The sequence below is a fragment of the Clavelina lepadiformis genome, chromosome 5, assembly GCF_947623445.1.
Source record: "Clavelina lepadiformis chromosome 5, kaClaLepa1.1, whole genome shotgun sequence".
NCBI classification, from domain to species: domain Eukaryota; kingdom Metazoa; phylum Chordata; class Ascidiacea; order Aplousobranchia; family Clavelinidae; genus Clavelina; species Clavelina lepadiformis.
The window spans coordinates 6,966,534-6,982,602 of record NC_135244.1 but is presented as its reverse complement, the minus strand read 5'-3'; the positions used below and the strand labels follow the sequence as shown (position 1 = coordinate 6,982,602).

At 34.8% G+C, this 16,069-nt stretch overlaps 1 protein-coding gene across 2 annotated transcripts; it reads right to left on the bottom strand.

The window, feature by feature from the left end:
- Window positions 1-1,340: 1,340 nt before the first annotated feature.
- On the bottom strand, window positions 1,341-12,809 carry LOC143460286 (insulin-degrading enzyme-like). Of its 2 annotated transcripts, XM_076957738.1 has the most exons (24): window positions 12,489-12,809; window positions 12,008-12,118; window positions 9,834-9,956; window positions 9,377-9,513; window positions 8,971-9,074; window positions 8,737-8,840; window positions 8,373-8,542; window positions 7,969-8,204; window positions 7,790-7,879; window positions 7,535-7,700; window positions 7,015-7,137; window positions 6,499-6,652; window positions 5,489-5,714; window positions 5,267-5,402; window positions 4,957-5,048; window positions 4,344-4,454; window positions 3,995-4,208; window positions 3,817-3,927; window positions 3,528-3,684; window positions 3,264-3,399; window positions 2,790-2,937; window positions 2,503-2,637; window positions 2,333-2,400; window positions 1,341-1,804 (listed from the first exon to the last, which is right to left on the bottom strand). In XM_076957738.1, exons 1-24 carry the CDS (start codon window positions 12,536-12,538, stop codon window positions 1,697-1,699), a joined length of 3,210 nt encoding a protein of 1,069 aa, XP_076813853.1. In that variant the 5' UTR covers window positions 12,539-12,809; the 3' UTR covers window positions 1,341-1,696. The 2 variants fall into 2 exon arrangements, with proteins under 2 accessions (XP_076813853.1, XP_076813854.1); XM_076957739.1 differs by lacking the exon at window positions 12,008-12,118 and having other exon boundaries at window positions 12,489-12,806.
- Between the last annotated feature and the right edge of the window lie 3,260 nt (window positions 12,810-16,069).

Below are 16,069 nucleotides of genomic sequence, written 5' to 3'. Positions count from 1 at the left end.
TACATTCTTTATGACAGAAAAACCTGTTATTTATTACATTTGGATGTATTACGAAAACGTTTTAACATAGGTGGGTTTTTGACGTATTTAAGTCATAGGATCATATCGTATTCCTCTCCCTCTTTCTGTCATTTTCTTTTCAATATCTAGCACAATGTAGCTGTTTAATTTTCATACTTCATCGAAGCCGTTGCTCTTCCATGAAAACGTGAATTAAGAAAGAGATTAAAAGAAATATTTCCGCATACCTGGGAAAATCACGCTGTACCAGTTGATGAGCGGTACTGTGCACGCCATCCGTTGTTTAAATAAAGAAATCAACAACAAATCTTGAAGAGCAAAATAGATAATCACAAACTATAAAGGGGTTAAACAACATGACTTAATTGTAATTATTCTAGAAAACGATTTAGATCTGTCGGTTGTCAGCCTCAATTACTTTCACATGGTTGTTAACAGTTTCGTGGATAAGTTCAGAGCATTTAAAAACATTCTAATTTGATGTTTTTCGGAATTAAGCCAACTGTAAAAAGCTTTGTACGTCAGAAATTGCGTTAATGTTTACATAAAGCAAACTCTCATTATAACGTCAAATTAATTGAAAGCAATTGGTGTGGCATAAATATTTTACGCGGAGAACAAACTTATGGGTTATACCCAGAACACATTACTATATAAGGTGAGATATTCTTGAAATTTTTAATAAATTCTGGATTAAAATCGTAAAATTGGCTTATTGCGGTCGTAAAAATAATTAAATATTACAGACACTGCTATGTTGAGTATTTTGATGAAGAAAGTGGCTATATATTGCCTATAACTGTAACTTACGAAAGTTAAATTTACCGATATGGTAATGGTCAGAAAACAGGCACACTTAGGTAATAGTTGTAGCGGTATGCAATTATACCACCAAAACGCTTTTCGAAAATTATGAAAAGCTTTCGGGCAAAGGGGAGAGCCTCAACTTCAACAAAGCTTCACCAATCGTTCAACGCCGTACGTGTGAACGATGTTCGAAATTTGACGTCACAATACTTTAGCGACTGATTAATTTTGGAATAAAAGCATAGATCAGGTTTTTCCAAATAACACTGTTTGCAAAATCTTATCAATACATGGCTTCTTCGTGATGCAGTGATAGTAGGCGTTTCGAGCGTAACGACGTGAAATGAACACATTACTGTACACTTGTGAATTATTCTTTAAAGTACCAGTTCTTTCATATAAGATCAACTTTCTTTTGGACTTGCCCCTCACTTTAAATTGTTCACGAAACCAATATTACATTTGTAATCAACCTCTATTACAAGTCATAAGTAAAATAGACGAAAAGGAACTAATAACACAAGATACTTTAATCACAGGCAGAATGTAGATAAGCCAAGCGGAAATCAAAAGCACAAATTTCCTTGAAAAAGTTTAAAACATTAACTAATATCTCGCCATACAACAGCACTTTAGAGTACAAATTGACGATAATGGCACTAATTAGTGTATATCATAATCATAAAAAGCAGTAATACGTAAATTGTCGTAAGCTTTGCAGGAAATTAATTGTATCGTGAACTCAATAATTGCATATGCTGGACACTTTTTCTAAATATCATTTTAATATTGTCTAAACAGTGGAAAAACCTAACGCGTAATACGTCGCCACACCTAATTTTAAAATCTGAAACGGAAGATTGTGACATCATAAAGATGCGGCCAACTTTGCTTCGACGACGTCGATAAAAGGTGTAACTCGCGGATAAAGTTCGAGGCCGTTTTTGAACTTTGTGAAATCGTCGATCACCGTTGACTGCAAAGAATAATTACCATTTAGAAAATGTGAGATAGGGCGGTAGGGCATAATTAAGTCTGCCGCGAAAACCTAACAAAGCACACCACTTGATTATACAGAAGCAAGACGTTAAGTTCGTTATGGAGCTATATGGGCATGGCTTTTAATTGCAAGTCATTGGGAATTTTCGTTGAGCAATATTAGCCCACACAATTGTAATGGCTTTAATCCATAACAAAGTCATAAAGAGAACACTTCAAGCGGCAAAACCACTGGCCACGTACAAAGAAATTGAGTGAACTTTAAGGATTTGGCTTTTTGTAACTACACATTTGGGTTGAACGTGTGCAGGATGTAACACGCCTATGTAATACTAAAAAGAAGATGCAATCATGGGCATAAAACTATGATAATGACTTTTCCTGAAACCTTACGTAATTAATTAACACTTCATGTATGTATAAATACATATCCATGTCTAGACAACAATTTTCACATAATTACGAACAATATTAAGTTATGAAAGAGATAGACACAGTGTGATACCTGTGGTAACGTTGGACAGGGCAGCAGGTCACTTGTCTGGTCAATTTTCTGTTCGGGAGTAGTTGGGCCTGAAAGTGAAGACCACACGTGTTTTAAAATTAACCGATCATATTAATCATTCAATGTTTTATACTTGCTGTTGTTGTCAAAGTGAAATGCAAGTTGCTTACATTGATGTAGATCTTTTGCCAGAATGTGGACTATAAGCTTGGAACGATGCGGTGCATCAATATGAATGTATTCCTTGTAGAAATTAACGAGGTTTGATTTCTTCAAGGTTAGCAGGTGATCTGCCTCAATTGGATCTGTTGATAGATAAAAAATAATTACACGGAGAAACACGATCTCAAAGCAAGTGGAACTCAAACATATTGTTACTCTTTACCCCAACTAGCGGAAAGAAAGAAAGAAACGAAATTTAAGAGTGCTTTAAAGGTCAACCTTTCCGTTCACTTACCTCTTCTGAACATTAGTTGCTGCGAAATAATTTCGACCCAGTACTTTAGTGCTTCGGTTGACAACTTCTTCGGTTTTTCGAGTATGCGAGCTCTCAACGCAGCGACGTGCCTCGCAAAGTCAGCGTCGGTCATTTCTTCTAGAATTTTCTACACAAACAAGCGATGCGTCGGGGTAAATACTTTATTCTAACAAACTGGCCTTTCCATGGTTATATCCTACGATATAAAATATGGATACAAGCACATAGCATAAAGCGGAAATAAGGACATCTATTAGATGATGAGGAGCTAAAACAAATTGTCAATTTGCCAAATATTGCACGACCGAACATTTCATATCGTGAAAACAAAGATTTTTTAAACCACCTGATCTTTTATTTTTTTCTGGGTTTGTGACGTTAGAATATATCATAGATCCTACTGGCAGCTTGTTAGAAATTCGAATACTGCAAGGTCTTCTATACAGTACTTACGTCGACGTGATGAACAAACGCCTCCACTCTCCCCTCTAAATAATCTGGTGTTCTTTCAGACTGGACAATGACCCGCAAGCCGTGAACGCCATTGTTTCGCACAACGCTTGTAGCGACAATATAACCGAGGTGCTCCCTGCAAAAATTGCGCAGATAAATATACAAATTCATCAAAAAATGACGAAATCCTAAAACACGAAAATAACTGAAAAGGATAAAAATCAAGAAGTACTGCACAAGTGCACATCTAAAGTAGAAACTGACTTGGTCCTGAGCATGTTGAAACAAGGTTCTGACACAACTTGCTCCAACAATTCCAGCAGCACGTTGTGGTTGGTGTTTTGTCGACCAACTTGTAAATATAGGTCTACAGCGTTTATGTCACGTACCTTGTGGCAATGCTGATGTACATATCTGGAACCTGTAAAGTTAAAGGCCAAAGCAGACAATGAGAACTTCCACCGAAAATATCTCACTATTTGGGTGGTCACACTCAAATCAGTCGATTTGTTAACAGTTTAGTGGGGTTGTGAAGGATTGTCTTTTTAAATACCTGCAGGAATGCAAACCTCCCTGAAACGTTCGACCTGGGATTCCAGGTATGCGATTGTCTTCGATTTAGTTTGTAAGATCTTATCAACCATATCAGACAACTTGATGGCATCTAAGGCAAACAAAAAATTCAGCTCAACGCAACCAGATCTCCATCCTAGAATAGGAACCGATGCTACCTTGGCGAGTAAGATTTCCATGAATTAAAGATTCAACATGTAAATAGGACAAAAATTCTTCAATGAAACTCTGAAGCATTTCACAAGTAAGCTCAGGAAGCACTTTTACAAGATCGGATTTCAGCCAGGCCTTCTCAGTCTTTAATGCATGAGTGTAGTAAGTTGCTTGCATGTAGGGTTGCTCTGCTTCAAAATTTTTCAAAGCCCTCAAGTACTGGAAAGTTGAACAGCATCATTTTTAAAAAGTTTTAAGTATATTTTGAATGTTTAATATTAATAAGTTTCATTATTAAACATGAAATGCTTGAAAAGAGCAGGATTCCACTGAAAATTGTTACCAACAAATTACCAATTCCTTGATGATGGCAAATCGTTTTGGATCAACTTGAAAGGTGGCCATTTTTGTAAAGATTTTGTCAAGGAGAACGATTTGCTTGTCATGATAACCTCTTACTTCCACCTAAGATAAAAATTATATTGCAAGCCTAATGCACAAATAGCGATTTAAAGTTAGCAGGTTAGCTCTTCCATAAATATGCATTCTTGCCTATGGTAATCATCAATGACCTTCACCCGACTAGATTTTAACAGTGTTAAGCAAGAACCCCACCATTGTGGTTATCTTAAACAATCTATATCGTAATCTCAAAAGGATTCAATGCAAATTTATAACTTTTTATATTAACAAAATCTAATGAAACGTTATTGTTACTACATAAATTGCGTTCTCTGTCAAAATGGGGTATAGTTGTTGTCTTACAGTTTGTAGAAATCACTCGCGACGGATATAGCAGTTCATGGTAGATTGCAATTCCATATTAGTGGCACTATGTTGCTTCAATATCCAAACTATGCACCCACATAATTTTACATTCATACCAACATGAATTGTGGATCAACAAAATAAGAACCAGCCGGTGTAATCTGCATTCTGTTCATTTTATCACCATCCATTGCTTTACCTGGACTCCATATACACTGTTCTTGAGATTGTACTTCAGACCAGCCAACTCAGCAGAATATGCATATTCATTCAAAGCATCTTTAAACAGCTCTGCATTAAGTAACAGATTGTTAAGTCCTTGTGACCTTAGTAAATTTGTTACTAATGCCAAAGTTAACGACTTCGTGTAAAAAACGTCAACCAGGACCCAATGGCTTTGACGTCTGGAAGATGTCACACATACAACGATAATAGAAATAATAGAAATAATATGGAGTATACATGCAAAAGTACAGGTGGCATAATGTAAAAATAGCCGCAATACTTACCAACAAATAGGTACACCATATTTGCATGCTGCGCACTTATATACGCCACAGGACTGAACAATTCAAACAGCAGACATGCCTTTGGCAACTTAAACTGATCATCTTGCTTGAACCATAGGTTTGTCATTTTGTTTGACTGAAAACAAAAGAATTGTAATACAGAGTTTTAATAAAAGACAAATTATTTTAAGGAGAAAACTGTTGTGAAAAATCAAAGCACACCTTGGTAAAAGCTGGTATATTCGAACTGTTTCTTGGCAGTTTAGCAATTTCAAAGTTGTTTGGAATGAACTCATTTGGAGCAGGCAGATGAAAAATTGGATTTGGCTGGACATTACTCCATTTATCAATTTGGCTGGAAGGTAATTGAGCCATATTGTACTTCGTGCCGTACCACTTCTCAGTTTCTGTTGCTTTATCAGCAAATGACTTTGCTATAACTGTCAGCCTTTTTTACAAAAACAAAAAGTTATTTAGAAACATAAATAATTAGAACACTATGTCAAGCAGACAAAATTGCATGACTAAGGCCACTTTTAAAGACGTTTTTATTTTTAAAATGAAGAAAAAATAATATCTATAAGTTCAATATCACTCAAACAACACCATAACAAGGGGTTTGAATTAACATACCAACCCACAATAAAAAGAATTTTGAGAGTGGTTCTTTTAGGATTTCACAGCAAGTATCAATACAAAATAAAACTGTTTATTTAGTCATACTGATAAGTACCCTGATGTGGTTAAAGTATTGCTTTTCAAACCTATTCAAGTATGAAGTATATAGCAGAACATTATAAACTGTGACTTAGTGAAAAGTAGTTTAAGTAGTCATCGCTTTTAAGCATGACGTTGTGAAAGCACAAATTACCACAAGCTTGCTAAAAGCAATACAACTGCAGTGAAATACATAATTTTATGAAGTTAGATAGTTTCAGACAGTTTACTTTTGTCCTTTGCCAGAGCTTTGTTACACGAAGTACATGAAAATCAAGTTGTAGACTGTATATAAACGCTATGTGCAGATGTGATTGTAAATTATTTATCTTTGAACTAAAACACTGGTTATTTTCTACTTCAGGTTTTGGTAAGCCTGCTTAAGTATGTTACCTTGGTCTAAGATACTTAGTGCTTAAGTAAAAGTACAAGTACTCATGAACAACTAAAACTACTTTGAAAGTAATTAGGCAAAGTAGAAGAAATCTACTTAGTAAGACCACCACTTTAAGTACCTCATATTGTTTGGAGAAAGTGAATCCAATAATTCCTGTATCAGGTCTGGTCTATACTCTTTCAAGAGTACACCAGCAGTCAGTGCATCTTGCAATGGGTAATCATGCATTGCTGATGATAACTTCAATACACATGATGTTGGTCGTTCCTTGTCTGAAAAGGCACAAATTAAGTGTAACTTGCAAAAAATGACGATAAGTTTTTCAAATGAAAAAACGTTTGTAAATTGCTTTTGAGGTTATTAATACAACCATGTAAATTACGTAACGTAATTAACTTATGTAAAACTCAACACAACTATACCAAATTTAATTTACCATAAACTGCATATTACATGACTGAATATCATTAAAATTTCAAAGCTTTGTTGATTAATATTTAACATGAAGTAAATGCCTTTAGCCTGGGTCCATGCAGAAATTTCTTGTTTGTTTAACTTTGCCAGCTCTCAAGCCAGGCTAATTTAAAAACGTAAAAAAATGATCACAATAAACATGAACAGATCCAAAGCCTACCTTTAAATCGAAAGTTTAGGGAGTTAAGTTCTTGTATTTCTTTGAAAATCCATTCCTGCGGTCCAACCTTTCGGAGCATATCAATATATTGATACATGCAGGTAACAATATCATTGACATGAGCTAAATGAAAAAGTAAATCAAGGTATAATGAATGACTTAAATAAGAAATGACAAGTTTGGAAAAGTAATGAGCTAAAAATAATAGAAACAATTTCGTAACATCTATCTGAGTTCAAACAATGGAAGATTTCTGAAAAAAAAATTTTCTTGATCTGAAATATCTTCATTAAAGCAAAAAAAAGTTACTAGAACCATGATTCACTTCAATGCTCCAATTAAATAAATTTATTTAAAAAATCATTCAATACTTTATATTTGAAAGTAATTATTCTAAATTTTTTCAACAAAAAATAATTAGATGAGTGTATCTCAATATGCAGGTTGCAGGATATGATGCATGACTTGCCATACCCAATAAAGGAAAATAATTAAGAACAAAATGTCAGAATTTCCTTACTTAATCCCTCTGTTGTTAAATCAACATGAATCTTGAAGAAATCATATCCCTTTGCACCACCTTGGTCACCAGCACTCAATGCGTTGACCCAACCTTGCCACTTTAGTTTTGACAATATGCTACCAGGGCCTTCATGCCCAATCAGATGGCCAACATATGTCCCTGGCTGAGAGTTAAAAAAAATTAAATGCATGTTTAATACGAATCGTAAGGTAATTAATTTTTACAGCAAAGTTGTGATAACCTGGTACTTACATAGGAATCATAATGATCTGTATAATCTTTTATAGGAAAAGAAAGCACCAAATTTCGAACATCTTTAATTGGTACAACATCCATCCGTATCTGTATTTATAAATACAAAATTGCTACGCTTCAAGTTACAGCAATTTCAAAGTAAATGATCGTAAATACACGACTAGAATCTTATGTACCTGAAGCTCTTCTTGTCTATATGGCGATGAATCAAATGTTAGGGGACTAACATTTTTATTTTCAATTCCATTAAACATATCAGTGACCATGGCTTCCAATTCATCCAAAGACTCCTTGCCGAGAACAGCCAAACCCATGACATTGGAAGAATAGAATTTATCGTGGTATTTTAACAACGCTTCTCGGACACATATGCCATTCGATTTAGGAATGATATCCAGAGTTTCTCTGCTGCCTAGTTTAACATGACAAACTTAGAGGTCCCTTGCAGAGAAAAAGCGTATTTGCTCAGAAACAACAGAACTATTTTATTAGAAAATGAACAAGGTGAAAGTTATATGTTCACAAGGAATAAAAATTCTTGAACCGTGGCTTAAATATACTTGGTGTACGAGTATGATACCTGTCGAGAATCTTGAAAATTTATGATTAGGATCTGCTGTCGACTTATCCAGCTGATGTAGTCTCCAGCCATCAGACATGATGTTCTTTTCATGTTCAGAGTGAACTGCATTGAGCTCACGGTTTGTACAGCTCTCATCAAAAAGAGGAGACTTAAAAAATTGAGAAAATCTATAATAAAATAAATGAACATCCAATATGAGATTCATAAAAATTTGATACAGGTTTGCATGACTTTGTCTGCCGATGGTTTATTATTTGTTATTGTTTTAAAGAAAAGCAGTTAATTAGTACTTTATGCCAAAACCGTCTCAGATGAAATATCAAGCTTATGTTCGATGAGTTTAATATAAAACATAAGTCACCGATCAAGAATTTCTTTCAGATGGTCATGTCCAATGTCAAAGTAATAGTTGGTATGCTCTCCACTGGTATAGGCATTTGACGAACCAGCATGCTCATTAATAAACTGTGGAATGGAAAGAAACGGAAAAATGATTTAATACAATAGAGAAATTTATACACTGAAAAAATTATGTGTCATGTTATAATATTTTATAAAATAAATAGAAACAACAGCATGCGTTGTCGTAACTTGCCTTGCTGTATTCATTTTCATCGGGATACTTTTCTGTGCCCAGAAAAAGCATGTGTTCACAAAAATGTGCAAGACCAGGCAAGTCATCAGGATCACACATGGAACCTTAAACAAAAGCGACATTTTCTTTTTCATATCAATGCTGTTGTTTGGGCTTGAATGAACAAACTGCTTTCTGCTCTACACTATAATCACCTTTAGACGTTGTCAAACACTACGTTTTAAATATACACTGGCATACAGATTACATTAAATATAACATGGGCCATGGGATTTCCACAAAGAAAGCATGTATAAAAAATTAAATTTTCTGCCATCAGGAAATACAAGGATAGGATAAATATGAATTTGTGCATAAAAATAAAAGTAAATGAAAAGGATGTAAAACTGGATTAAAACTTATATACCAATGTTAACATCCATTGATGCAGCCGCTTTGTCGGTGTTTGAGTCACTGACAAGCATAATTTTCATACCATTTTGAAGTTTTAGACCACGATAATTGCGTAGATCAGATGCAGACTTTGTTACATCGTCATGTCGACTAAAAAAATAAATGATAATATGGTATACATGTGGTTTTCAATGTAAACTTAATAGATTATAGAAATGTGGGTTACCATGGGATACTAAAACCTTAAGTTACAACGGTCGCATGCATGTGACTATATTTATAAATGTATTATATTTTAAATATAAAATGATTAGTATAAATGTATAAATACCGGTGAATGATCAAAATAAATATATGATAAATATATATATAAATATATCGTAAAATGTTTGAGGTATCTGTTTGTATAACACTTTAAGTAATTAATAATATATTAAGCTGAGTTGAGTTATTTTAGTTCCAATAAATACCTCAAACCTTGCTGATGCAACTGCTCTAACTGAGACATGATTGGTTTATGACGATTTACAAACAACAGACTGTCACAAAAGGTGGATAGCACTTCAGCTGAATTGATAAAGATCTTATTGCACCTGTAATTGTATAACACAAATTAAAACTTAAAAATATATTTCAAAATATTCTGTTTGTATTAACTCTTAACAGTTGTAACTTAAAAAAATTCTATGATGATCTCTCGTCATCAAAAGTTTTGATTACCAGTTGGTGACAAATATATATTATATTAATTAGTAAATGCAATTGAAATTCAATTCAGTTTTTCTTTACGGAATTAGCATAAAGCTTCAAATAACATACGAACAAAAAGATCACATAGCATGTATGCAAGGTCTAAGTATCAAGATTTTAGTAATTTTATACAATACATAGTTCAAATTTACAAAACTTGATGGGATCAAAAAAACCAGTAGCTATGGAAGCGCATAGAATGTATCCTCCTTTACTGGTAGTTTGTCAGGATGAATAATCAAAGTAAAAAACTATGAATAGACCAGATACAAAATCATTTACATGAGCACTTGAAAGTTTCAAGAAAACACAAATACCGGTACTTGTATACTGGAACTAACTGAAATACTTGCCCTGGCGAATCCAAATACAATGTTACATATAAATTTCTTGACTTTAGCGAGAAATGAAAACTTAAACGAAAACTCTCGTGGAGTGGCTTAATTTAAGTAGGCAGAGCCGTGCCTACAACAAATGTTACTTAGCAAACGGATTAAGGCTCTCAATCGCCTTTTCTTCAATCTTTGAAAACTCTTTGAAACCAAAGCAAAACATAAATTATCTAATAAATTTTGTTATGTTATATTTGCTAAATAAAGACAAATACTGATGAACTGTTATTAATGCTTACACAAACAAATGCAAAATTTATTTGCAGTCAACAGAGAAGACACACACAGAAACCCAATGAAGTTTTTTTTTGGTCACAAATCCATCCTTATTGGAAGCTACGGGATGCGCCGATACAAACCCAAACTTGTATAGATTCATCGAATATATTGTTTAGGCCAGGGATGTCCAACCTGCGTCCCGCGGGCCACAGTGCGGCCCACCTGAGATTTTTGTGCGGGCCGCTAGTCATTTTCACTCCAAAAGTATGTACTTCGTGCACCCATTTTTCTTGAAATTTAATAGGTTCTGCGGCCCATAGAATTATTTCAAGTGATAATGCGGCCCACTATAATAAAAAGTTGGACATCCCTGGTTTAGGCGAACACAAATAAAAAAATGGCTAACCTGAATACAATATCACTAACATATTTAACAACTTTGGTAAGAAATGATGATCTATTTTACTAGCTATGCTAAACTAGAGTCACCATTTCTTACTGAAGGACATCTAATTAAAGATTTTGCTTTTCAAATCACCATTTGACCATAATTTTTATCAATTATATCACGTTAAAAGCAGGATTTGGCAACTTTTTCATGAAATTCTATCATTTGGTGATGACACGAATGTATTTGGGGTTTGTTGGTGTCGAATGCTATGAGATGATATATTCGGATTCGCACAAACCTAATAATCGTCCTCACAGCACATCCCTTACTGGAACCCTTTATGATGAAGATATAAGATTGAGTATATACCAGTAATTGAGCAGGAAAAAGAATTTTGTTATTTTGCTGAGTTAAACTGATGATTGTCAAGTTACATTAGACTCCGCTTATTCAAACCACTTTGGGAACTGACCAGTTTGGTTATAATATCCAAATGGTCACAATAACTGAACCTACTACAGTACCGTATAACAACACTAAGAACGATACAGCTAAGCTCAAAATGACAAAAACATCAAATTCGTTATTTATTTCATTAAAACTAAACATCAACTTAAAAATGAACGTCCGTATATCAACTGAGAATACAAGTGGCACATTTCTCACTGCTATGGTGAATAACTGACATAAAAAATGATCAAAAAATAGTCATAATATCCAAAGACTGGTCACAGTAAGCAGAAATTTTCATATGGCAAAATTGGAGACCATACCAAAATGGTCATATAAAGCAGGTGAAGATTATTAAGTAGATTCTACTGTATATCACAACTTAACAATTGGAGGGGGTGCTCTGCATTTCAAGGCAAATTGCAAGATATAGTAGTTTTACCTGCATCCCAGGGGGTGCAGTTCTAAGAAAAATTCTGGTGTACTGGTCCTGGTTTGTAAAACCACATGGATGTGACTCATGGGCACAGTAGAAAAGAAGTGACCTTTTTTAGTGAAAAAGAAAAAGTAGTGTCGCCTGTCTTTAGAGAACACTCTCCTCTCATCAAAAAAACAAGGAGTTTTTTAACCTGCTGGTGAGCCAGTAAGCTTATGGAAGGAAAGTTTCTCGTGAACCAGACAGTAACATTTAAAAACTGGTATGCACTAGGCCCAGTAGGCAGCAAAAAGTGTGCACCGAATGTCGCTGTTGGGGAATTACTTGCAATAATAGACTCATTACAAGCCTGGGCCGGCATACTTACGGACAAATGGTTGCAGCTAGTTTGACTATAAGTATTCTACTTACCGCTATTCACAGTTAATAATGTAAATTAAGGTATTAAACGATACCATACTATATATCCCAAAAAAGTTTTACTTACTTTCTGGTTACAATGGACCTATACGAAACGGCAATTTGATTCCAAATCATGCGAAATCACTTTCAGCAAGAAAAAACACTTGTAACTCCCGGAGTGAAACTATACGTGTTATTGAAGTGATCGAATATAATGTAAGGCCAGTGGCTAAGACTAGGCAGGGTGAAAGGGGCTATTGTCCCAGGCGCAAAATTTTTACGGGAGCAAATATTTTTATTACAAAGCGAAATTCACTTTAAAGTTTAAATGCTTCAAAACAACAAAAACTGTGCGTAATCTTGATTAAAAATAATATCTTTGATTTTTAAAACTTTTATCGTTTAAAATTGAAACTTTTCCTTTTTTTTTGTGCGTATTTAGTTACCAGTAGAGTTGTAAACGAGCCTTACTTTTAACTCACCAAATCAATTAAATCCCGAATTAGGCCCCAAAGTTTTTTTAAGGTGCGTTTTGCTCTTAGTTGGAAATTTTTAACACGCTGCACAAGCATACACATTCGTGTAAAGAAATTGAAATTACGACGAAATTGTGGCAAAGTGTGACTCTAATATATTTTTGGGAGGGGAGGACTTAACCCAATGATAGTTACGAAACCAATTTTTTGATGCCATAAGCCTCTTTGCCTTTTTGCATTTCTTTGTTTACGACTACTTGTCAGTTATAACCGGGAGGGAGGGAATCGGTCGAAGAATGGTCTTCTCGTTATTAAGTCATCTAACTAGCCCGCTTTTATACAAAAAAAAACAGATTAATTGGCTATTTTCAACAAATCAGAAATACTTTACCTTACTCCAACGTAATAATAGGCGGGTATACGGCGGTTCAAAGTCGTTGTACATCATAGTTTGGCAACTAGCCAGCTATTGAATGTTTAAAAAACTTTAAACATAAGAATATATTTCATTTCAAACAGTTTTTTGAAGCGTAAAACAACCTTAACTTTTTTGTCGTTTGCGCGCTTTTAATGCGGTGGTAAAATAAGAAGTTTTAGACCAGGGATGTCCAACCTTTTATTATAGTGGGCCGCATTGTCACTTGAAATAATTGAAAGGGCCGCAAAACCTATTAAATTTCAAGAAAAATGGGTACATAAAGTACATACTTTTGGAGTGAAAATGACTAGCGGGCCGCATAAAAATCTCAGGCGGTCCGCACTATGGCCCGCGGGCCGCAGGTTGGACATCTCTGTTTTAGACCAAGCTTTTAAAAACCTTTTGCTCCACTCAAAAAGCATTCCCAAATACATAACGCCTCTTGAGTGTGAGTAAATATTCGACCCCGACGGGACCGACTTTTTCTTCAATGTTAACCCTTTTTTGATGTCAACATACAGGCCTGTTGTAAGAACCTATGCAGGATCGGAGTTTTTCGTTTACGAAAATTGCTTATAATAAGTGGTCATCGTTGTTATAGCAACGTCTACCAGTTCGTTTTATTGTTTTGTTTCAGTTAAGATTCGTTCATGGCAACCTACACCCTACTTTGCTTAAACATTTATATATAAGTTTAATCATTCACCGTTTTAGAAGATTTTCCAAACTATTCACCCTTTTTTGGGAGTAAAATTTGCTCAAGCGCCCATTCACATATATTGTTTGATTTGCCTGCTGACAACAACTGTGGCTGTTTACCACACTATAAAGTTGAAAATATCACACAAATACGCACAGTCATTCGCAAGCTCTCATTTTAGACAGAAATTGTTTTAGACAGTTCTAAATTATTCATTAAACCCTTTGATTTCATTCACTTTTCAAAAAGTTTTATTCAACTTCTATGAACTGTTCACCCAGTCACACGGGTCTTCAGTAACCTATTCCGCGTTTTGTGCTGATTAAAACCATGAAAAGGGTCTAATTCAAATCTAACTCTTGTTTGATCACCAGCGAATCTGTTTGGTTATCCATTACAAATAAATTGCTGATACACTCGAAACCAGAATTTATGGCTATTTTACGCACTTTTCCAAGATGCGAACAGGGCAGTTCAATGACATGCAGCGAAGCTTTTTGCCCTATTATACGTTTCTACAAAAACGTTTACTTTTTTCAAGCAAAACTTTTTTCAAATAATTGAAAAAATGTTAACCTAGAATTTATGTAAAAAAGTAAATTGTAATAAAATGGTAGCCATTGCAGCAGGTTGCGAAGTCCAAGTTCAGGCACCATGAAGTGACGCTGCCATAAGTGTAGGCCAAAGGTTACCATGAATGGGTCAACATTTAACATAAACAAACCTTGACAAAGTGAATTGATCCAATAACTTTCGCACCAGGACAGCATATTTAAAGAGTTAGAGTAAAAGCCCGCTCCAAGGACATAGCGGTATAATTGCGCACAACACTGTATCTCGCGCAGAGAAAACTTTAGTTTCTTTATGATAAACATCGTCCGCAAACAACACTCCTTTTTCTTTGCCCAATTTGTTTGACTTGGATTCGTTACACGGAAGGGCGAACTTATTGCTTAGAATTTAGATAACGTGAAACGATGCTACGTAGAAAATATAGAAAATAACAGGTCAACAAGGAAAATATGATAAGACTTTAACAATATTAATTTGACCTAGACAAGGAATTTACGGTTTCATATCTACTCAACCCAAGGACGATTAAACTCAGGACAGATCAACCAACGTCATGATTGAACCTTCCTGGGTTTAAGCGTCATGGGTAAAATTGAACGAAGACTACAAATTAGAACTATATACTTTAAAAGATAGCAAACAACACAGGTACTCATGTGCGACAACGCAGGAAGAATTACAAAAAATGCCAAACAGACGATAGTTTAGGGTTCAGATTTTAGTGTGTAGGTATATATATGCAGTGTATACTTTTTGGAGTGAATAATACTATGTTTATACGCTCGTACAATACTTCCACTTTGTTTTGAAAGAGAGAAAAGCTGTTTCGTACTTGCTTAAGTTAGAACTAACCTTTCCTTTGTACTTATATACAATAAGCTATACTTCAAATACGCTAACATCTCGAATAATCACCAGGGAGGCAACATTGCTCAAGAATAATGAGATAACCTTTGGCACACTAAAGATGGGGCGTATGTGCTAGAGCGTATGAGTAAACACATTTTGATCGTAATGCCGCAGATTGGCAAGAATCCCAGAAGAGATTCATACTAATTTTCAAACTGAGTTAGTGTAGCAACTATAGCTGTATCAGTTGCAGCTCAACGACGAAACTCTTAAGCGCTTGTTGATAATGCAAATAAATAACTCAAAATTCAAGGGCATCAACGAAAACAGCAGAAGAACTTAATTGTTGTCGATGAACGAAATGTAATTAATCTCAAACTAAACAAATAAAAACATGGTCACTGAACAAAAATTTACTTCTTGAGTATGCTTAAGTCGCTTCACTGCTCTCTTAAGTGGTGTTTACGCTGTTTGTGGTTTTTTGTTGTGGCAATTATGGTTCATTTCGCGCAGAGGTGATGATAGATAACTGACAGTCCACCAAAAAGCTAAGCTGCACTACATTCGTGCGAGCTTTTTGAAACTTTGCAATCAGCAGCAGCCTTCGGCATGTCAAAAGAATGAAGAATGTCTAACACGAGGTTATCTTT

Bases quoted from the DNA above. Each gene is read 5' to 3' on its own strand.
- LOC143460286 (XM_076957738.1), bottom strand. From the start codon at position 12,538: ATGATTTGGAATCAAATTGCCGTTTCGTATAGGTCCATTGTAACCAGA. The intron at 7,880-7,968 runs GTACATAAGATT...TTATAAATACAG, and splicing joins ATAGACAAGAAGAGCTTCAG to ATACGGATGGATGTTGTACC. The intron at 6,653-7,014 runs GTAGGCTTTGGA...GTGCCTTTTCAG, and splicing joins CCTAAACTTTCGATTTAAAG to ACAAGGAACGACCAACATCA.